Source organism: Cricetulus griseus, chromosome 5, assembly GCF_003668045.3.
Source record: "Cricetulus griseus strain 17A/GY chromosome 5, alternate assembly CriGri-PICRH-1.0, whole genome shotgun sequence".
NCBI classification, from domain to species: Eukaryota; Metazoa; Chordata; class Mammalia; order Rodentia; family Cricetidae; genus Cricetulus; species Cricetulus griseus.
The window spans coordinates 103,616,169-103,639,195 of NC_048598.1; the positions used below are offsets into that span (position 1 = coordinate 103,616,169).

Here is a 23,027-nt window from a genome sequence, read left to right on the forward strand (position 1 = left end):
ATCCCTATTCTGAAATGGCCCTCTGCTGGTATCTCTGGGAGCCAGGAGGCTGCCACACTCTGACATCAAGTCTCACCAAACTCTAACCCCAAGATGGCAGCTGGAGCCACAACCAGGATTTTTCTGGGAGAAATTCTTCTGGGGTGGCGTCTGCAGGGAGTCTGGCGCCCGCCGGCCTTAGGGGCTGTGTTAGTGCTTGCTTGAGCCAATGGTGCTTTCCTTTGGTTCAACACTACCTTACCAGAGTGAAGGCAGTTCCCAAGGTCACAGATTTCCTTGTTTCCCTCCCTCCCTCCCTCCCTCCCTCCCTCCCTCCTCCCTCCCTCCCTTCCTCCCTCCCCTCCTTCCTTGCCTTCTTCTCTCCTTCCTTCTTTTCCTCCCTTCTCCCTTCCCTCTCTCTTAATTTTTTGAGACAGGGTATTAATTATGTAACCCAGGCTGGCCTTGAACTCAGGGCAATCCCCCCTGCCTCAGTCTCCTAAGCATTGGGATTTACATGTGTGTTCCACCATACCAAGCTACCCTGTTTTTCTCATTAGAATTCTCAAATTACAACCACTGCCCAAGGGATCACCGGACCTAAGTGGTGGCTAATATTTACAGACCATTTAGTTGATGCCAAGTATGGGGAAAGCTCAGCACTGAGAAGATTAAGAGCTTGCTCGGGTCATGCAGCTTATAGCAGTCATGGAGTTGAAATCTGAATCCAGATAACTTGAAAACAGAGCTCACCTGTGCTCCCAGGCCTCTCTGATGTCACCAAGGCTGACCATCACCTTGGCAACCCCCAGTAGCTCCTCCCATTGCATTTCCACTTACATTGCCTGCTCTTCTGGTCCACTCAGCTCAGCTGTTGCTGTGAGGGAGAGCACAGGGGCTGTCCCAGGCCCTTTGTCTAAGCATATCAGAACAGGTCACCACTTTCCCTTTAGTCATTAAGGCTTAAACAGGCAAAGTCTACCATTAATTTTGAGTGAAAGGGAGTGGTTTAGCACATTTTTTGTATCTCCTACTGGACTGTCAATTCCCAGAGGAAGAAACAAAATCCTAAAGAAACAAAATCCTATTTATATCAGCACTTCACAACATGTGGTACTTAAAGGTTCCTGGTAAATACATTGAATGAGATGCGTGAGACCTGAAAGCATGTAAAGGGGCCTGGTACATGTTTAGTCATGGGTCCTGACTTGAAGCCCCCAAGGTCACTTCCAAGCTTTGATCCTAGGCCATGTAGCTGTAAGCTAAAGCCAAGGACTGACAAATGTTTTCTTCAAAGGGTCAGTCATTATCTTCATGCCGATGCCCTTATAGTCTATTCAAGGCTGTCTTGTTTGCAAAAATCTCCAGAGACAATACTAAGCTGGCAGGTGTGGCTGTGATTTTACACATTTTTATTAACCAAGATAGGGAGCAGGCCTGGTGTGGGTTGACAGGCCTAAGATTTACTGAGAAACACCAAAGCCCTAAAACTCAGGGCTGGGGAAATAGCTCAATTGGCAAAGAACATATTTTGCTAGTGTGAAAAATGTGAGTTTGATCTCCAGAATCCATATATTAAAAAAGAAAAAAGCCAGGTGTGATGGGGGCATGCTTGTAATCTCACTATTAGGGAGAAGGACAAAGACTGATCCCCAGAACTCACTCGCTGGCCAGTAGTCTACCGAACCTGAATGTGTACGTACACACACACACACCAGGAAAGAGAGAAAGAGAGAGATCAAAGAAAAAGCCCCTGAAGGGGGCCCTATCTTAGTCTTGATTCCTGATACACTCGTGAAAGACTGCATGGATTTTATCACATTAACTCCATCAATTCAATTTACTGAGCACCAGCTAATGACACTTGCACATACAGTATTTTATTTTCTCCAGCTCACTGTGACACCCAACATTGAGACACAACAGCAGATTCGGATCTTGGGATTCAGGAACCAGACTTCTTGAAAAACATTAAGCTCCATGATTTTGTCAGGTGTCCTGTTTGTTAAGTTGCAGTGGTCACCCATCTCTCCGGGTTGTGATCACAGGTCGAGATAGACCAACAAAATCACAACACACCCTGGGGGTGAGGTCATCAGGGGAGCATCAGTAGGTCCAGTGTGCTGACAAACCAGGAGACCAGTGAGTACGCGAGTCCCTTCACTGTTCTAGTCTCCAGACACTTAGGAGCTCAAGCTTAGCTCATTGTAGGAAAGCAGGCCTAACCCTGACCAGGGCCCTGGGCCACGCCCACAGGGCATTGAAGCCCCGCCCATGCACTCTGGGATTCGTATTCCTTCGGGCTCTCCGGCTTCAGTCTCACCTCCTATTGGTTTTCTTAAACGCCACGCCCCGAGGCCGCACCAATCAGGGTACGCAGATATCCGAGCGCAGGGAGCGGTGGAGGCGCAGCTCAATCACTGCGGGGCGGACTCTGGAGGTCCTTGGTCTGAGGCTGCGCAATTCCCGGAGTTCCCACGGTCCTGCAGTCTGCAAGGCGGTCACCCGCCCAGGTAATCTCGGGCCCCCGGGAGGACCCACGTCCCGTGAGAGGTGACTTACGGGCTCCTGGATAGGCTTTCCGTCCCTCAACCCTTTCTGAGTACTGTTTCCCTCCTGGGGCCACCCAGCCAGAGGCTTGTTTGTGTCGCGAGTGTGTTTTGCTGAAACGGCGGGTTCCCCTGGAGGGCTAGGTTAAACTGAGGTAGGAGGAGGAGTCGATACACTGGTGTCCCATAGCCGGGCAGCGCCTGGCAGGGTCTGGCAGCGTCCTGGGCGTGATTGTTGATGCTTTTAACTTGGAGCATTGCACCGGTGGAGAGGGGCAATTCCCGATCTCAACAACAAAAATACCCCGATAGGAATACCCCTAAATGTTCCTTTCGAGAAGAGCTGGTGGGTTTCAGGATGGCTCACATCCACCTTGAAAGTGAAAGCTAGCCTTGTGTGGTCCCCGGCCCCTGTTAGGGTTAGGATTACTTTGTGCAAGCAATTTAGGAATTTATGTCACGTGCTCCGTTTTATAGATGAAAATGAGTGGTCAGGTTTTGAGACTCGCCCCGTGGTCTATAGCGACTGGATATTCCTTATTCTGAGGCTGCAAAGCAAACATTTATTGGGCTATATAGTAAGCTTTTGTTTGGTTTTGGCTTTGAGACAGAGCTTTAAACTCATCATATATCCCAGGTTGGTTTTGAATTCAGTGACCTTCCTGCCTCAGCTTTCTGAAGGCTGGGATTACAGGACTGGGCCTCCATGCCTCCCATGAGTTTATTTTGTCAAGTATGGAGATAGTCATTTGGGAGGAAGTAGGACTTCGTGCAGAAGGGAGTGGAGTAAGTTGGATCGATGGGCGATGGGTAGCGGCTAGTGGGGCAGAGGAGAAATGCCCAATACCTGGAAAACAGCAAGGCAAATCTGTGGACAATGCTTTGGACCTGGAATTGTGGAGTCTGTTTGGAGTAAGGGATTACATGTGGGGAGTCAATTGATCTAGGAGGAGACAGGTGCCCTTTACTGGGGTGGGAAATTTGGATGTTGTCCTGAATACCCAGTGAGGGGCCTTTAGTGTAGATTTCTCTTTATCTTGAAGTGGTTTTGGGTAGGAAATATTAGAGGAGGCCACACTGAAGACCAAGGGGCGCCACAATAACCCCCAAGGGAGTTACAGCTGAGCTAGGAAGAAAGAAGATTCAGATCTGTTAAGTAGACCACATCATGCCCAGGACATTGCTTTTTGATGGGGATGTGTTCAGTGAGAACTGTTTGTAGGCCATGTTGCTCTGTATACACCATGGGAGGGGGGGGCTTTCACAGGAGCTGGATGGTGTAGGTTACTCACTGGACCAGCTGTTAGGTATGGTCAGAGATAATGTATTGTGCATGAGAAGTGTGAGGCTAGAGGCTGCTGCCCAGCCAACCTGGCTGCTGTTTTACAGACTATTTCCTATTTATAGTAACTGGGAGGACTCTGCAGTAATTAACTAGTGAAGGCTCATGCCTGGCATATAATTATATGTCACTGGCGGCACAGTGGCTTGTTGTTACCAGCATCGCCAGAGACACATGAGTGGTCGTTGGGTCACAGCATTGTGACAACTACAGGGACAATAGTGATGGGACATTCTGGCTCTTGATCTTCTGAGTCCACCATTGTATATGTGATGTGGTTGCTAGTAACAGCAACAACAAGAAAAAGTCACATTTCACTGTGTTGAAGTGAAAACTTTGTCTCTGGAATTTTCCTGTGACTCTCTTTGGAGGAATGCTCATTATTATTATTATTGTTTATTATATTTTGTTCTATTATATTTTTTGAGACAGTGTTTCTATGTAGCCCTGGCTGTCCTGTAACTCACTATGTAGATCAGGCTGGTCTCGCAGAGATCTGCTAGTCTCTGCCTCCAGAGTGCTGGGATTCAGGGTGTGTGCCACTTCCGCCCGTTTGTTGTTTTTATGAGACAGGGTTTTGTTCAGTAGCCCAGGCTGATCTTTAATTTGCAGTGATTCTCCTGCCTCGGCCTCTAGAATGCTGGGATTTTAGATTGGGACAACACTCTTGGCTTCAGCATTTTTTTTTTTCTGAATTGTTTTACTATATGCTGTGTGTGTATACAATTGCACTCGTTCCACAGCTCATGTGGATCAGAAGACACAGCTTTCTCCAGGCTAGCTGGTCCTCCAGTGTCTGAGTGATTCTCCCATGTCCTTCTATCCTCGGGTGGGTGTTCTGGGGTTACACATGCATGACTCAGTATTTTACCCGGGTTCCGGGAATCAGGCCATCAGCCTTTCTTGGCAAGTGCCCTTACCCACTGAATTATCTGCATGGTCCTCTAATGCAATTTTTTTTAAGCTGCGGAAAGTTGCTTAGTAGACCAAAAATCAAATCTCAGTTTATGATGAGGAAGTTGTCACCAGCATTGAGGATGTTGAAATCTGAATGATTAAATAAGCATGTGATAAGACTCATTTTTATTTAACCCCCTACCATATTAGATAATTATGTATCCAGAATAGAGAATGTAAAGTTCGACGCTATCAGAAGAAAAGGTGGAAGAAAATGAGATGACTATTTGTCTTAGAACAGGGTTCTCAACCTCTGGGTTTCGACCCCCCATGGATGGGGTCACATATCAGATATCCTGCATATCAAATATTTACATTATGATTCATAACAGCAGCAAAATTACAGTTACAATGTAGCAATAGGATAATTTTATGGTTGGTGGTGACCTCAACATGAGGAACTGTATTTTGAAGGGTCGCAGCATTAGGAAGGCTGAGAACTACTGCCATAGAACAAAGTAGCCACTTCCAAAAAATGGTGAATTCAAAACCCCAGTATTCCCAGCACTGGAGAGACAGAGAGGCAGAAAGATCTGTGAGTTCAAGGCCACCCTGGTCTACTTAGAATTCGAGGACAGCCAGGGCTATACAGAGAGATCTTGTCTTAGAACAGAGCCCCCCTCCCCCGTGCCCCAATGCAGTTCTTGTAAATATCCTAGAGAAGGTTTGTTGCAGTGTTTGTGACATTGTCTATAGTGGTTAAGAAACTGGAAGCAGGGCTGGAGAGATGGCTCAGCGGTTAAGAGCACTGGCTGTTCTTCCAGAGGACCCGGGTTCAATTCCCAGCACCAGCACCCACGTGGCAGCTCACAACTGTCTGTAACTCCATTTCCAGGAGATCTAACACCTTCACACCAATGCACATAAAATAAATTTAAATAAACTAGTTAAAAAAAAAAAGAAACTGGAAGCAGCCTAAAACTCCAGAATGGCTATAGATCTATTTAAGAGTATAATGAATTAATAGGTCAGAAATACTAATTTAGAATAATGATTATCACTAGGTGGGCAAGGATGGGACTGCAGGGTGGAGATTTCATCTGTAATGTTTGTTTTATGGAGGATGAAGACCTAGTGTATTTACAAGAGACTAGCAGCTGACGATTCAGGTAATAGGGGAAGATGAGTGGGGCAGTGTGGCTCTGTTATTTTGTACATCTCTGTGGCTTAGTATGTACTTCTAAAAATTTTATTAATTTATTAATTTATTTTGGTTTTTTTGAGATAGGTTTTCTCTGTGTAACAGCCCTAGCTGTCCTGGAACTCACTCTGTAGACCAGGCTGGCCTCGAACTCAGAGATCTGCCTACCTGTCTCCCGAGAGCTGGGATTAAAGGTATGCACCACTATACCTGGTTTAAAATTCTTGAAGTTAATAGAAAAAAAGAGATACAGTAAAAAGTCCAACCTCAGGTCTAGGCATGGTGACACATTGCTTTAATCCCAGCATTCTGGAGTCAGGTAGGCCAATCTCTGTGAGCTCTAGGCCAGCCTGGTCTACATAGTGAGTCCCAGGACAGCTATGTCTAGGGCTATGTAGCTAGCCCTAAAATCAGAGTCAAATAGAAAAGTCAAATTTTAAGGCTGGATGTGGTAGTGCACACCTTTAGTTTCAGCACTTAGAAAGGCTAGTGGATCTTTTTGAGTTCCAGGCTAGCCAGGGTTTTCTTTAAAAAAAAAAAAAAAAAAAAAAAAGTCTAAAAAGATTAGCATATAACCGTGAAAACTTCCTTTAGTCATTTTTGGAAAAAGACCACAGACTGTAATGAAACCAAGTTTCAAAAATAATAATCTTGATTTAAAAAAAAATTTAAATTTCAAATAGGCATTGAAGATAAAAGTCTTAAGATGTTGTCAACCAGGCTGGGTGGCAGTGGTGAATACCTTTAATCCCAGCACTACGGGAGGTAGAGGTAGGTGATCTGTGAGTTTGAGACCAGCCTGGTCTATAGAGCTGCACAGAGAAAACCCTGTCTTGAAAAAAAAACAAAAAAACAAAAAAAACCCAAAAAACAAAAACAAAAAAAAAGAGTTGTCACCCATCCACTCAGGTTGTGTCACTGGACATCCGAGGCTTCCTACCTATTGCTTAGGAGTATGGTAGATGCTTGAGGTTTCTGTAATGGTAAAAGAGACTTTTTTTTTAAAGGTAAAGTTATCTCTGTACACATCTTAAAAATGAGCATATGCTAAGGGCTTCACTTAACTTGCTGAGGAATTATAGCCAGTTCCAAGGGTGCTCCCAAGTGCAGCCATGTCTGTAGAGTGGAAATGTTGGAGTGGGAAATGGGGGTGGGGTCGCTTGGGGGTCAAAGGAAGTCAGCGTAGCCTTCCTTCATTAGAACCATTTGCATGTCCACCTGACAGTCATTTGCATAGGTAGACAGACAGTAATGGAACCAGAATTAGCTGGGCCTAGAGAGGAGGTTTGGTGACACTCAGTCTGTCTCCTCACCAAATCACAAATTCTCCTAGCTGAGGAAAATGATAAACTCATCTGGTAAGATGTTTTCATTTGAGATAGGATCTAGTTACCAGCAGTCTTCAACAGGAAAAACAAAAGAGTGAGATCTTTATCCTGTAGTCCTGGAGAGGGAGTGGTTGCCCTGTGTTGTAGCAGAGGGTCCTGTTTTAGAGAGAAATTAGGGCTGAGGATGAAGCTTAGTCATAGAACATTTGCTTAGCACTTGTGAGGCCCTGCCTGGGGTTGATTCCTAGCCCCTGAAAACAAGGCTGGATACCTGGTACACTGTAACCCCAACACTTGGAAGGTGTAGGCAGAAGAATCTGGAATTTTTGGGGGTGGTGGTGGTTGGGTGTAGCAAAAAGTTTCTACATCCCAGTAAGCCTCTCTGCCGATGCAGCAATCCAAATTAAACCAAATCAAACCGAATTAGAAAAAGCCCATGTTTAATGGATTGCCTTCTAACTCCTAGAGAGGAGACGGGAAAGAAAGACCAGAAAATCACATGTCTATTTTCTGGGGAGGTGGGCAATTTAAATACTCTGTAGGAGTGGTCTTGAGCATCTCTGGGGTGGAGTCATCATTTGGCTGGCTTTTTGAGGGTTTGGAGGGCGATAGAGGAGGGGAGGCTTGGGTGGAATTTCCACCATAACATGTAGTATGAATGATTAAAAACCCAGAGACAGATATTGGGGTTCAAGCTGAAGATCAGAGAAGCAAAGAAGCCCACCAGCTCTTATCTCTACCTCAGGCTGAAAAGGCTGTCCTGTCCTCAGCGTGGCTGGAGAATTAATCTCTGAAATGAAAACTGAATGCCCTGCTCCTATTTTATATACCTCTCTAGAGCTGGGATTAAAGGTGTGGGATCCCAAGTGCTGAGATCTGTAATGTAACCCTAGGTGGTCTTGAACTCACAGAGATCTATCTGCTTCTGTCTCCTGAGTCCTGGAATTAAAGGTGTGTGCCACCACCACCTGACTAATGTGGCTAACTAGTATGGCTGCTGGAATTAATTATGCTGTGGCTAGCTTTGCATTTTGATCTCCACTGGTCTTATTTAACCATAACAATATTATCACCATGGGTGGGCGGGTGTTTCAAGATACAGTTTCCCTGTGTAGCATTGTCTATCCTGGAACTCTGTAGACCAGACTGGCCTTGAATTTAGGGATATGCCCGTTTTAGTTTCCTGAGCACTGGGATTAAAGATGTTTGCCAGCAATCCTGGCTGTGGATCTGGAATTTTAAGTTATCCTTAGTTACGTAGTGAATTTGAGGCCAGCCGAGGCTATCTGAGACTGTCTCAAGATAAACAGAATATGCCAGGCGTTGGTGGCCACGCCTTTAATCCCAACACTCCGGAGGCAGAGGCAGGCGGATCTCTGTGAGTTCGAGGCCAGCCAGGTCTCCAGAGAGAGTGCCAGGATAGGCTCCAAAGGTACACAGAGAAACCCTGCCTCGAAAAACAAAAAACAAAAACAAAACAAAACAAAACAAAAAATTGACTTAAGGAAACAGCCCTAGCTGGCCATAAGTTTTTATGCACACTTGTAATGCTAGTATCATGGAGTTGGAGGCAGGAGGATTGTGGGTTCTGGGTCAGTCTTTGCTCTATAATGAGACCCTGTGTCAAAAACCCAACAAAACAAGCAGACAGTCCATACCAGCTCTTTACTGTCAGCCATGTACAGGATGCTTTTACTTTAACCTCCCAGAAAACAGAGTATGATGAAGACTTTCCTGTTTGGAAGTTCTTCAATGATGTCATCATCTAACTAGCTTCTTGGCTTGGCTTGCTGCATCTGACTGAGAGCCGGTATTGAGTGTCAAACCTGAGGTGTCATACCTGACTTTGAACTTGACCTCTCTACTTAGATGACCCCATGCCCTTGGCTTTTTTACCTGTATGGCTCATGGCAGTTTATCTAGAATGCTCACTCTGTCCCAGTGTCCCTAGTTGAATTAAGCCCATTTGATGATCTATTTCTTGAAGTTGACTTGAGTCCTTGACTTGACTTTCTGGTCTAGCTCTGGGGCTGAACAGTGTCATGGTGGGAATGGCAAAGGATGAACCTTTGACAGCTGGGAAAGTTCCTTAAGTTTTTTCGGTTGTTAGGGAGTATGTGGCTCAAGGTCTTCCATGGTGGCACACAAGAGCTCCCACTAGTGTCTTAAATCACCGTGTGAGAGGTTATGGGTGTCCTGGGGGAAGGGCTGAAGACCCACTCAGTGTTTGGGTCCCAGGCTGGAGCCGTTGTCTGGAGTCTATGGTCATGGACCCACCAGGGTTTCCCAGGAGCAGTGCAGGTGGTATGGTGGGACAGAAGTAGCCCACTCAGCCAGACTCATGTCACTGACGTGCAAATGTGTCCCCTTCTCCCAGTCTATTTTCTCCTTGTCTGAGTGTTCACAGGGGTCATCCGTGGTGAGGATGAGCGAGTCAAGGGATTGAGGCAGACCTCTGCCCTTCTGCTACTCCTTCCTAGCAGTACAGTGACATGTGTGCAAGAGGAATGAAAGATAAGCCATGAAAACAACCTAGGAAGGGCTGGGATTGTACAGCTGCCACAGTGCTGGCTAATTGAGGTGGCCAGACTGGCTTCGTCTGCTCTGCTGCTCACAGTCAGGTTGGACATTGATTCCCAAACAGTCATGTGGGTGTCCTTGGGCCTGCTTCCAAGGTTCCCTTGGATACTGAATAGGATGCTCAAGTCCTTCGTTTGAAATGGCATCATTTGTATAGAGCCTAGGCTTATTGTCCTAAAACTTTAACTTCTCATTGAATGACTTCCAAAACCTAGGACTTTGACGGGTGCTAAGTTAATTGTCATCTTGTGCTCTAGAGAATAGTGACAAGAAAAGAAAGGCTATTATTACAGATCCAACATAGATGTGACCCCCATATACATACATACCAGATGTATATGATGTGCTTGTGTGTGTGTGTGTGTGTGTGTGTATACAGGTGTGTGCATGCTTCAGGTGCCTGTGGAGGCCATGGGGCAACCACTGATATTGATCCTTGTCTTCTGGTTTCAGTAAGGCTGAGTCTCTGGTTCACTGGGCATACTACCAGGCTATTTGACCCATGGGCTTAGTGGGTTCTCCCATTTCTACTTCCAGTCTCATTGTAGGAGTTGGGGGATTATAGGTTACCACTGCTACACCCAACTTTGAATAGATTCTGTTGATTCAAACTCAGATCTTCAAGCACGAGTGGCAAGAGATTGACCCACTGAGCTGCCTCCCCAACAATCCCCCTTCCCCAACCCCTCACAGTGTTTTTGATTCAAAATTGGTTAAATCTGTGGATCTGGAGCCTTAGAACTTTGAAAGCCAAGCAGATTTTATTTCTTTCCCTCCCTAAATATGAGGAGAAAAATCACTTATCAATGCCATCCACAGAATGAGTCCCTCTTTGGAACTAAGTCACACGAACCAAACTCAGCAGAGACTGCTGTAAACCAGGAACTAGTCTGGTGATTTTGATGGAAGATTATAATAGCTATTCAGGCTGTCCTTGGGGCCAAGAGCTCATTCTGTTTCTCCAGGGCAAAGTCAATAAACGGCCCATAGGTCAAACTTGCTGCGTGCGTGCGTGCGTGCGTCTGTCTGTCTGTCTGTCTGTCTGTTTTAAAGACTTATTATTTATTTTGTATACAGTGTTCTGCCAACATGTGTGCCTGCACACCAGAAGAGGGAGCCAGATCTCATTATAGATGGTTGTGAGCCATCATGTGGTTGCTGGGAATTGAACTCAGGACCTTGGAAGAGTAGCCAGTGCTCTTAACTGATGAGCCATCTCTCCAGCCCCCATTTTTAATAAAGTTTTATTCAAATAGCCATATTCATTCATTCCCATATTGTCTATGGTTGTTTTCATGAAATAACAACAAGGTCAAATGATTATGTTGGAGATGATCTGTCCTACAAAGTCAAAAATATTTACTGCCTGGCCTTTTTTTTTTTTTTTTTTTAAACAAACACATTATTTCTTTTTGTTAAGATTTATTTTTATTTTATGTGCATGTATGTCTATGTGAGGGAGCCAGATCCCCTGGAACTGGAGTTACAGTTGTGAGCTGTCATGTGGGTGCTGGGAATTGAATCCAGGTCTTCAGGAAAAGCAGCCAGTGATCTTAACTAATGAGCTATCTCTCCAGCCCCCTGTCTGGCCTTTTACAGAAAAACATTGCTGGGCTAGGCAGTGGTGGCACACAACTTTAATCCCAGCACTTGGGAGGCAGAGGCAGGCGGATCTCTTGTGAGTTTGAGGCCAGCCTGGTCTACAGAGCGAGTTCCCGGATAGGCTCCAAAGCTACACAGAGAAACCCTGTCTCGAAAAACTAAGAAGAAAAGGGTTGCTGACTGGATCTTGGGGAAAGCTTCCAGGCAGCTGAATTGAAGCTAAGTGAGTGCGGGGTGAAGGAGCTGCTGGTGGTCATTGGTACCTTCCGATGGGGCCTCTGGAGAGCTCTGGGACCATGTGCTTCTGCTCATTAGTGTCCTCTTGCTTGTCCTTTGTCCAAATGTGCCTCATGGGGGCCCTAATCAGGCCTTCAGGACTGTGGAGGAGCCTCCCTGGGTTAACATTAACCGATCAGCAAGTCCCTGCATTGAATGAAACCACCTCAGCAGCTCACTAACCCCGCTTGTTAATATCATACTTTCCCACCCCACAACTGGCGACCAAATAGCAAACCTGGGAGCGTGTACTAGAGTTTCTCCTCTGTGAACACTGCGGTGCAGTGCGGTGAAAGAGGAGGGAATTCAAGCTGGGCGTTGGTGGTGTGTGCTATAATCTCAGCACTTGCGATGCTAAGGTGCGGGGGGTGGGCAGACACTGAGATGGTAAGGTGTGTGTGTGTGTGTGTGAGAGAGAGAGAGAGAGAGAGAGAGAGAGAGAGAGAGAGAGAGAGAGAGAGAGAGAGATAGAGAGAGAGAGAGACACACAGACAGAGACAAAGACAGAGTCAGAGAGAGAGACACACAGAGAGAGACTTGGGATACTAAGGTCTGGGGGTGGGGAGGGAGAGGAGAGACAGCAGACAGACAGACAGACAGACAGACAGACAGACAGACAGACAGACAGACAGACTTGGGATTCTAAGGTATGGGGGTCGGGAGGAAGGGGGAAAAAGGAACCTTAATTTGCACTGACTTAAGGCTTACAGACTCAGGATCTATTCTTGAATTTGAAACATTCACAGTGACCAAGAGTTCTAGTTCCAGTCCCAGGATGCTGGGTTTATGGCCAAGGAGAACGGGAGCTCACTGAGTTCATGCCCGAGGCCTCTGCATCCAAGTGCAGTCTGAGGCTGGCATCCAGGAGCGCCTTAGAAATGCAAGCCATTCATGGACCTGGGCTGCAGTCCCAGGTCACAGTCTGTACCTGACGAGACCCTTATGTGAACTGTACCTGATGTATCCTCACTAGAGGCTGCACCCCAGATGCCCTGGCTGCCTTCACCTCTTTTCTCCTTCGTCTTTTCTGATGTTGGGAGAGTTAGGATAGAGGATGGGGCTCCTATAGCTTAGAGACAGACCATAGAATGTGCCTTAGCTGCTGCGTTTTCTTGAGGGCAGAAAGAAGCAAGGCAGAGGCTGCCCCACGGGCTCTTTCTGCTGAGTCCTCACACCTCTTATCGCAGGGTCACAGGCCTGGGCGTGTCATTTCAGAACACATGAGTCAGGACACAGGGAGAGGCTAGTGTCACAATGTGTGGTGGCCAGCATACGGCCTTATTACTACCTTGTATGTTAAAAGGGTTTTTGAGGGTTTTTAAAGTTTTGGCATTAGCATGTGTGGTGGGATGTGCCTGCAGTCCGAGTTTTTCTGGAAGCTGAGGCAGGAGGATTGTTTCCTAGGTGTTGGAGACAAATCAAGACATTTGTCTCAAAACAATACAAAATAAGTTTTGGCATTAGAGTATAATTTGGACTGGGTAATTCCTGAGGCATAGAGTCTTGAGATGAAGAACTCTGGGACAGAAACGAATGAGCCAGGAATCTAGAACACATAAGACTGGTCTTTGGCCAAGGATAACTCTCCAGAAACATTGGATATGTCACTTCAGACCTCCTCCTGGCTCCCTCATTTCATTTAAGAAATATTTATTTTAGCTGGGTGGTGGTGGCCTTTACTCCCAGCACTCGAGAGGCAGAGGCAGGCAGATCTCTGTGAGTTCGAGGCTAGTCTGGTCTACAGAGTGAGTTAGTTCCAGGACAGAAAAGGCTACGTGGAGAAACTCTGTCTCAAAAAGTAAAGAAAAAGAAGAAATACTTATTTGTATTATTAATTAATTATGTATGTATATGGGTATGTGTGAATGAGTGTGGGTGCCTGTGGCAGAGGGTGCCAGACTTCTGGAGCTGGAGTTAAGGGCAGTTATGAGCCGCCCAACATGGATGCTGGGAACCGAGTGTAGCTCCCCTGCAAGAGTGGCACTTGTGCTCTTAACCTCCCTTCTTGTAAAACCCGTGAAAATGTTTGCTCACCTAGTCCACAGACATATGTACTTGTTAAGTGTCAGACAAAAACAGGAATCACAGTTTGATTATAACTTATCCAGATGGCTCACACTGAGGGTTAAATTGTCCATCACCATTGTTGACCCAAAACCAGCCCTCACCTCAGAGGGAATAAGAGCTTTTGTTCTGGAGCCACGTATGAGTGACCATGACCCAGGGAATACAAATACCGTGTGGAGGTGGTTATATGTGATTTTCATTAGGGACAAAACAAAGTCATTAACCTAAGTATTTACCATATCTAGTGGTGGGGACCATAGACAGCAAAGGGCGTCACTGCTGTAGACTTCAGATGCTAACTGATGACATTCTTGGCTTTTGGATTGGTGGACTCTAGTAGTCTGCTAAGCCTATATTCTAAAGTTTTGATAGTCACAAGGATGTTAAGTTAGACACGGGAGGACAATGAGTGACTTTCAAAGGGCTAAAAGTAGCCCAAGGTAATTTGGCTCCAGTCTGTAACATTTTAACTCCATAATCTTGAAACTCAGGCCTTTGGTCTTGTAGAATCTTTAACACAGGTGCAGCATCTCTCTCTCCCTCCCTCCCTCTCTCCCTCTCTCCCTCTCTCCCTCCCTCCCTCTCTCCCTCTCTCCCTCTCTCCCTTTCCCCCTCTCCCCCTCTCCCTCTCTTCCTTTCCCCCCCTTCCTGAAAACATGAGGTCACACTATTGTTCATTGTACTGAATACAGTTTATAAGTAATCTAAATTGGAGCTGGTGAGATGGCTCAGTGGTAAAGGTGCTCACTGCCAAGCCAGCTGACTTGAATTCAGTCCCTGGGATCCAGAGTGGAAGGAGAGAACTGATGCCCTAAAGTTGTCATGTGACCTCCACAACATGGCAGTACATACCCCACCCCCATGAATAAATTTAAAAAAATGTAAATACATTTGGCAAGTAATAAACATTTGTTATAATAAAAAGAGGCAGTTTAGCCGGGCGTTGATGGCTCACGCTTTTAATCCCACCCAACACTTGGGAAGCAGAGGCAGGTGGCTCTCTCTGAGTTCGAGGCCAGCCTGGTCTCCAGAACGAGTGCCAGGATAGGCTCCAAAGAACCCTGTCTTGAAAAACCAAAAAAAAAAAAAAAAAAAAAAAAAAAGGCAGTTTGGGACATTGCCCTGTTCCACTCACCACTCAGCAAAAAACCGACAACAACAACAAAAATTTCCTGTTAAAGTTTATGTCTGCTTTGCACATTTTTCCTATGCGCAGCCAGGTCACATGTGTGTTCTTGCACAAACAATTCAGAGTGCGTGCGCTGTGGACATATCACTAGCACGGGATTGCTGGGATGTCATCTGTTGCATTCTGGGTTGTGGTAGGAACTTGAGAAGTTGACCCAGGTGCTTTCTGGCCCTTGTGCGGAGGTTTGGGAGGTAGGGACAGGATTGCCCTTTGCCCCCTACCAGTGACCACAGCTCCAAGAGGTTCTTCCGCCAACCTTGTTACCTTCAGCACATTCCTCTGGGCTAAGCGGTCCACCCTCTTGACCCAGGTGCTGTGACGTTATCTCCGGTAATTCTTTTCCCTTTAAAACCGGCTCTGCATTTCCCTTTCTAGCCTTCTGTAGCTGACGATGTGCAGAATGATCTGGAAAGCGGCTGTGCTGCTCAGCCTGGCACTGGGTGCTGGTGCTCTTGCGGTCGGTGTGGATGATCCTGAGGATGCTGGCAAGCACTGGGTGGTGATTGTGGCGGGCTCCAATGGCTGGTATAATTACCGGCACCAGGTAAGAAACTGAGGTTTCTTTATCACTCACTGGCTGTGTGTCCACGAATTGAAGTGGTCATTGTGGAAGACAATTTTGCCTTTGCCTCAATCTAATGTGGGTTTGTTTTTTTTTTGCCTCCCGTACTGGTGGCCTTCAGGACCCAGTATTATTCCCTTTGGGTTAGTACTGTGTCTGAACTGATAGCGGCATCACTTGCCTGCCTGTCACAATTTAAAATCAAAACGTCTTCAGACATCACCACATATCCTGGGTGCAAGGTTACCAGGTGAGAGCCCTTGGGCTAACACCTTCACTTTACAGAAAGGACACTGAGGGCTAGAGGCAAGCAAGGCTGAAGCTCTGAGGAACGGTCCTGGCCCCTCTGCCCCCAACACCTCTGTCCCTCTGCTTGCATCATCTCTCCTGGTATTTCCTGCAAGGTAGTGTGGAAGTGAGAGGGAGGGAAAAGCCCAGTTAACAGCCAGCCTTCTGCCAGGAAGAAGAAGGGGTGGCCTTGGGGCAGCAGCTTGGCAGTGCTGGAGAAAGGTGACCAGTTACCCCGTATCCAGAGACCCCACTCCAAGGAGAATGTTCTAGTCATGGCTGCATGGGTAGAGAACGGGAAACTACCACACTGTATTTTAATTAATTAATTAATTAATTAATGTTTTTGGAGATAGGGTTTCTCTGTGGCTTTGGAGGCTGTCCTGGAACTAACTCTGTAGACCAGGCTGGTCTCGAACTCACAGAGATCTGCTTGCCTCTGCCTCCCAAGTGCTGGCATGGGCCACCACTGCCTGGCCACACTGTATTTTAAAGGCTGATTTTTATGTGACTGATAACACTCATTTAAAAAAGTTGATTTAGCCGGGTGTGGTGGCACACACCTTTAGTCCTAGCACTTGGAAGCAGAGGCAGGCAGGTCTTTGAAGCCAGTGTGGTCTACAGAACAGAGCTAGTTCCAGGACAGCCAGGCCTATACAGAGAAACTGTCTCAAAAGACCAAACCAAACCAACAAGTTAATTTAAACTTTCCATGCAAGGTGTGTAAATTTTCACAGGATCGTGTTGTAGGCTCTCCTCAGGGCATTCTGAGGTCCTTAATCCTCTCAGTGTGGCTGTGTGGAGCCCAACCTTTCTTAATCCCCTGTATCCATCAACATTTGGGTGGAGGTGGCCAGCAGCCTGTTCAGTGTGGTGTAGCAGGCAAGCAGTATATCATGGCGGGTTGGGCAGACTACAGACCCAGCCTGCTGGCTTAGATCCGCCTGCTCCAGGAAGAGCTGCATGAGTCATGGAAAAACTCCTAGCAGCCACATTTGAAAAAGCTTAAAATATGTAGGAGGGGCTAACAAGATCATGTGTTCAGTGGAATGTCTGTTGTGCAAGCACTAGCACCTGAGTTCAACCCCTAGAACCCGCTTAGAAAAATAACACCCAGGAATATTGGGGTGCACTTGTAGTCCCGACTCGATGTAAGGAGGTGGTGGTAGGTGGATCTCTGGGACTCAGTGGCCAGCCAGTGAGAGACCATGTCTCAAAAAGGGGGTCTGTAGTGTTGGGTAGGCTGGAGAGGTGGCTCAGTGGTTAATAGCACTTCTAGAGGACCTGGGTTTGAGTCTCCGCTTCCATATCAAGCATCTCACAGCCTCCAGGGGGATCTGATGCCCTCTTCTGGACTCCCTGGGAAACTACACATAACATGTACACACAACTAGGCAGACATAAACATACACAAATAAAAATAAAGTGAATATTACCTGTCATAGGTCAAGGCAACTCTTACAAAAGAAAGTATTTAATTGGGGGCTTGCATATTGTTTCAGAGGATTGGTGTGGGCTGTTGAAACTTCAAAGCCCACCCCAGTGACACGCTTACTCCAATAAGGCCACACCTCATAATCCTTCCAAGGAGTTCACCAACTGGGGACCAAGCATGTAAATATATGATGAGCCTAATGGGAATCATTCTTATTCAAACCACCATAGCACCTGAGGCCCAGATTGTTCATTTGCCTACACACACACACACACACACACACACACACACACACCCCTCTACACAAATGTATAAACACAGAAAATAGATATAGGAAATTAATTTTCACATCTCATTTAAACCAGATGTCCAGATGAATATCAATTCACCATGTAATTAATATAAAAATTACTGTTGAGATAGCCTACATTCTTTTTTTTTTTAAAGTTTTCATTAGATTTATTTACAAGCATTCTATGGCACATATGTGTGGAGGCCAGAGGACAACTTGCAGGGATCGAACTCAGGTTGTCAGACGTGGCAGCAAGCCCCTCTCCCAGTAGAGCTATCTTGCTGGCCCCTATGTGCTTTCCTGATGCTAGATCCTTGAAATCCAGTGCATATATGAGTCCAGGATGTCTCAGTTTAGAGTGTCCGTGGCGCAGGCACTTGGCTCCCGAACAGTGAGATTGGCACAGATGGAGCCATGTCCTTCCCTGTGTGTGTCCGTACGTTTGTCTGTGTGTAATCAAGGTTCTCTGCTTAGGTGAAGTTCTGACTCCTCTTGGATGGCCTTTGTGTGCTGGCCAGAGAGGAAATTTGGCCTGAGTAAGAGCTGTTATCATACTGATTGCTTTTCCTTTGAGTGAAAAGATAAGTTAAGCACAGACCACAGGCGGCAAGCCTGCTATTTCATCAGTCACTTTGTTTTTATACCACCAACTTAGGAAGAGACACCCGTTAAACATTACCTTCAGTGCCTTAGCTTCTAAGTCTTTTTTCTTTTTTTAATTATGGTTTGTTTTGGTTGTTTGTAGCCACTGCTGGTGTCTAACTCACGGCCATCTCCTACTTTATTGCATTTTCTTCAAAACAGGGTCTCATGCTCTTGTCCAGGCTAGCCTTGAATTCAAAGCTATCCTCCCGGTTCAACCTCCTGAGTGCTTGGGATTACACTTTGATTTAAAATTAACATGTGTTTAAAGTTAGCACAGAAGACTTAGAAAAATCAGGTAAACCAAAGGGAACGGATCAGTTGTGTTCCTTAGCCTTCCACTGTCAGTGTCTGACAGTGTGTAACATTCTAAACTGTCCTCCCCATAGCATCTCCTGAGGCATTAAGGTAGAATTGACTTGAGCTGGCTCACCATTCCATTTAACTTTTTTACTTGGGGGCCCATGCTTTGCAAGTGATGTGGTAGGGGATACAGAACCAGGAGAAAAGGCCCACTGGCCTCATATTAACAAAACTGGTTCCTGTGGGAACACCCAAGTATCAGATATTTGGTCAGGTGTGTATGTGTGGGGTGATGGCTGATTTTTTTTTTTCCCCCTGAGACAGGGTTTCTCTGTGTAGCTTTGGAGCCTATCCTGGCACTTGCTCTGGAGACCAGGCTGGCCTCGAACTCAGAGAGATCCGCCTGCCTCTGCCTCCCAAGTGCTGGGATTAAAGGCGTGCACCATAAACGCCCAGCTGTGTTGGCTGATTTTGTGTGTCAACTTGACATAAGCTAGAGTCATCAGAGAGAAAGGAGCCTTAGTTGAGGAAATGCCTCCATGAGATGCAGCTGTAAGGCATTTTTCAATTAGTGATCAATGGAGGAGTGCCCAGCCCATGGTGGGGGGGATGGTCCTGGGTTCTATAAGTAAGCAGGCTGAGCAAGCCATGTGGAGTAAGTCAGTAAGCAGCTCCCCTCCATGGCCTCTGCATCAGCTCCTGCCTCCATGTTCTTGCCCTGTTTGAATTCCTGTCCTGACTTCTTTTAGTCAACAGTGATCTGGAAGTGTAAGACAAATAAACCCTTTCCTTCCCGACTTGCTTTATGGTCATGGTGTTTCGTTGCAGCAATAGAGACTCGTAAGATGTGTGTGTGTGAGAGAGAGAGAGGGGGCTGAGAAGGAGAGAGAGACAATTGGAGAATGGGGGTAAGAGAGGGGAGGGCAGGGAGCCTCTGCAGAAGGGGCTGTGGGAGAGCTGAGTGTTGTGTGTGAGCTGTGGCAACACAAAACCACAGCAAGGCAGTAGCCAGTCTGTTAGGTACCAGAGCCTCCTCCGTGTTTTAAATGGCAAGTGTGGAGAGCCCTAGGTTGGCCACCTAAACTCAGGCCCATTTGACTCATCCGTTTTCCAATTTTGAGGTCCTGTGTCCAGATAAGTGCTCCTTGTTACAAAATGATTACAGCAGCTCTGTAGAGGAGAGGCCACCTGTGCCAGTTATCCGCCTGGCTCTCTCTCTCGTGTAAGCATTTCCTTACAGTGGGGGACTTTGCCCTGTCTGGCCGGCGACAGTTGCATCACAGATCACATGCTTATGTTAACATCAGTTCCTGGAGAAGGGAAGGGAGTTTCTGGTTCTGACTCAGAGAAGTTCCTGATGGGATTATGTTAGAGTGATTCACAGTCCAGAGAGACTGGAATAGGGATGGTGGGGAGAGCGGGACTAAGTGAACAGTGAGCTGACTTAGAAGGACAAACTTACCAAGCCTCATTTTCTTCATTTTGACAGAACCAGGCAGCTGAAATTTGATGGACACTGTCATGGTGGTGCACGCCTTTGATCTCAGTGCTCAGGAGGCAGAGGCAGGTGGATCTGTTTGAGGCTAGCCTCATCTACATAGTGATTTCTAGCCTAGTTGGGGTTATATAGTGAGACTCTGTACTTTTTTTTTTTTTTTTTAAATTCTGGCTGTTCAGAAACTCACTATGTAAACTTACAGAAATCCACTCGCCTCTGCCTTCCAGTGCTGGGATTAAAGGTGTGTGCCACCATGCCTGGCTAATACAATTTTTTTTTTTTTTTATAGAGAAGTTGGGTTGATTTCTGTGTAAGTACTAACAGGGGTGTGGCACCCCGGACCCTGTGAGCCTGCTTAGACCTCCCCCAACCCCATCCTCACCACTATTGCCTGTCTTAGGACCAATCAGCAGACTCTTCCAGGAAGGGCCAGGCAGTAAGTGTTTGAGTGTTTGGAGTGCAGAGAGGCAAAATGCAGACTGATGGGGACTGGATTCAGGCAGCAGGAGTTGGGGAGGGGAAGCCGCAGGGTGCTGGCAGCAGCAGACAGTGCCAGCCATACAGTCTGTCCTCGAGACAAGCTGTTCACTTAGGCTTTGAAGTTAGTCTTCATTTGTGCAAAGGTCAGCTGCCTGTGCTTGAGGCAAAGCATCCTTTGAAGAAGGCATGCAGGGAGAGGGTTGGGGAGCCCTGGGTGGGGCTGGGGTGGGGCTGTGAACCCAACGGTGATGAAGATGGTGAGTGTTTGGGGTAGCTGGAGTTGCTCTCCCTATAGTACCTGCTGTATAACGGGAACAAAGGACATCAGCTCACTAAACCTCAGCCTCTTCCTTTGGACTTGGTGGAAGGCTGGGCCAGGCACTGCAGACGCCCCCCCCCCCCAGCTCAGCACCTCCCCACCACTGCACTTGGGTGCAGATAGCCTGGGAGGCAGGATTCTGAGGAAGCAGGATGTAGGAGGTCAGGAGGGGGGAGCTGCATGCACCTATCAGGCAAGCATACCTGGTGAGAAAGCTTTTCCCCAGGAATAAATACAGCACACACCAACTGTATTTAGCCTTCGCTTCAAGTGACCTATCTACTGCGCTTACAGCTGGTGCTGATGGGTGATGCCCACTGTACCCGTGACATTGTGAGAGGCTTCAGTACGGGATTCCTCAGTGAGGCTGGCCAACTCCCAGTGTCAGCCTTGAAGTCAGCTGAGTCACAGTGATTTCTGCTCCCTGTAATGAGGTCATGCTCAGCTCAGCATCACCTCCTTTGGCTTTTTCTGAGGGGAAAACACCAGTTGTGCTGATTCCACATTATCTGAGTTCATTGAACTCCACTTGATTTCATAGTAACTCAGGGCAGAGCCCTTTTACTAAGTAAGGCAGGGGCAGCTGGCTACTTCCGAGGACCCTGCTGCTCTTTCTTGCATGAAGAGATCTGTAGTCAAAATGCTTGGCTTTTTTCTCCACGAGCCTACTGTGATTAGAGTGGGTCACCCCCTGTCCCCCAGCTGTACGTTGGACCTTTATCGACTGAGAACTAATGAGATAGGGGCCCGAGGTCAGTCCAGAGCAGATGGAAAGGTCGCCGCACTTGGTCTCACACTTAGCGGGCCCACTTGTCTGACAGCTCCTGAGTGCTGAACCCATGCTTCCCATAGCAGTCACAGCAAATGGATGCTAAACCCAAGTATTTGCCACCACACAGGTCCGTCTGAATGGACATCTGCAGGCAGAAGCCTGGCATTGTGCATGCTTTATTTTCTTCTTCGACACCTCATGTGTTTCGTGAGGTGCTGTGTTGTAGCTGTATATACTGCAGTGTCTGCCTAAGGGTGCTGCTGCTAGTCACAGCTGTGTTTATATAGGAGTCTGTTCCTGGAATGACATTGTTAGTGAAAAGTTAGGCAATGTGTTTCCTTCCTCCCTGACCTCAGTTGTTCTGCACAGAGTGTAGTGTGACCAACTGAAACCAGGAATTCCAACAGGGATGGTTTCTGTTCCCTTTGATTGCCTTTTTTTTTTTGTTTCAAATTATGATACTAATCATTTTTGTTGGTGGTGTTTCAAGACAGGGTTTCTCTGTAGCTTTGGAGCCAGCTCTGGAACTTGCTCTGTAGACCAGGCTGGCCCTGACAGATCTGCCTGCCTCTCTGCCTCTGCCTCCTGATTGCTGGGAATAAAGGTGTGCGCCACCACTGCCAGGCACTAATCATTTTCTTTAAAGACAGGATCTCATGTTGCCTAGGCTGACTTCAAACTCATTGCACAGCTAAGGAACTTGATCTTCTTGTCTGCCTTTACCTCCCCAAAATGTATTACAAATGCAAGTGTGCCCCATCATACCAGTTTGTGTGGTGGTGTGCTTGAACTTAGAGCTTTTGGCATGCTAGGCAAGCACTCTGCCAACTGAGCTACATTCCTAACCATCATCACCAAAACAGCAGTTCCTAAATTGTGCTTGCTTGCTCTGTCTGTCTGTCTATTTATCTGTCTGTCTGTCTGTCTGTCTACCTACCTACCTACCTACCTACCTACCTACCTACCTACCTACCTACCTATCTATCTATCTATCTATCTATCTATCTATCTTGCTCTGTAGTCCAGACTGGCCTTGAACTCCTGTTTCTCCTGCATATACTTCCAAAGAACAGGGATTACAGATGTGCCTCACAAGCCTGCCTTCTGAGTTGGACTTTGAGATGTCACACTTGCCAGAACAGTGACTGTTGGGTGAATCAGAAGCTGTGAACTTGTTGCTTCATCCTTCTGGGGCACTCTGTTTGAGAACCGAATTCATGCTTTTGCACTTTGATGTGGTATGGAATATGAAAACAAGTTGCTTAGGACTTTCAAGGGCCTGTTAACCTGCAGGTGTGATAGTGTGTGCCTGTGTGTATAAACACCTGTGCCTGTGTATTTATGCATATCTGTGCCCATGTGTTTCCACACATGGGCCTGATTGTACTGCCTTACTATCAGACACGTATGTGGATAAGAGTGGGGA

General features: G+C 46.7%; 1 protein-coding gene across 1 annotated transcript in view; it reads left to right on the forward strand.

Annotated features, from left to right (window-relative positions):
- Window positions 1-2,335: 2,335 nt before the first annotated feature.
- The window catches only part of Lgmn (legumain), a 33,061-nt gene continuing 12,369 nt past the window's right edge, over window positions 2,336-23,027 (forward strand). Inside the window, exons 1-2 of the mRNA XM_027419160.2 lie at window positions 2,336-2,492; window positions 15,386-15,554. Of these exons, the coding sequence (XP_027274961.1) occupies window positions 15,402-15,554 (153 nt within the window). The 5' untranslated portion in view covers window positions 2,336-2,492; window positions 15,386-15,401. The remainder of the gene's footprint in view (window positions 2,493-15,385; window positions 15,555-23,027) is intronic.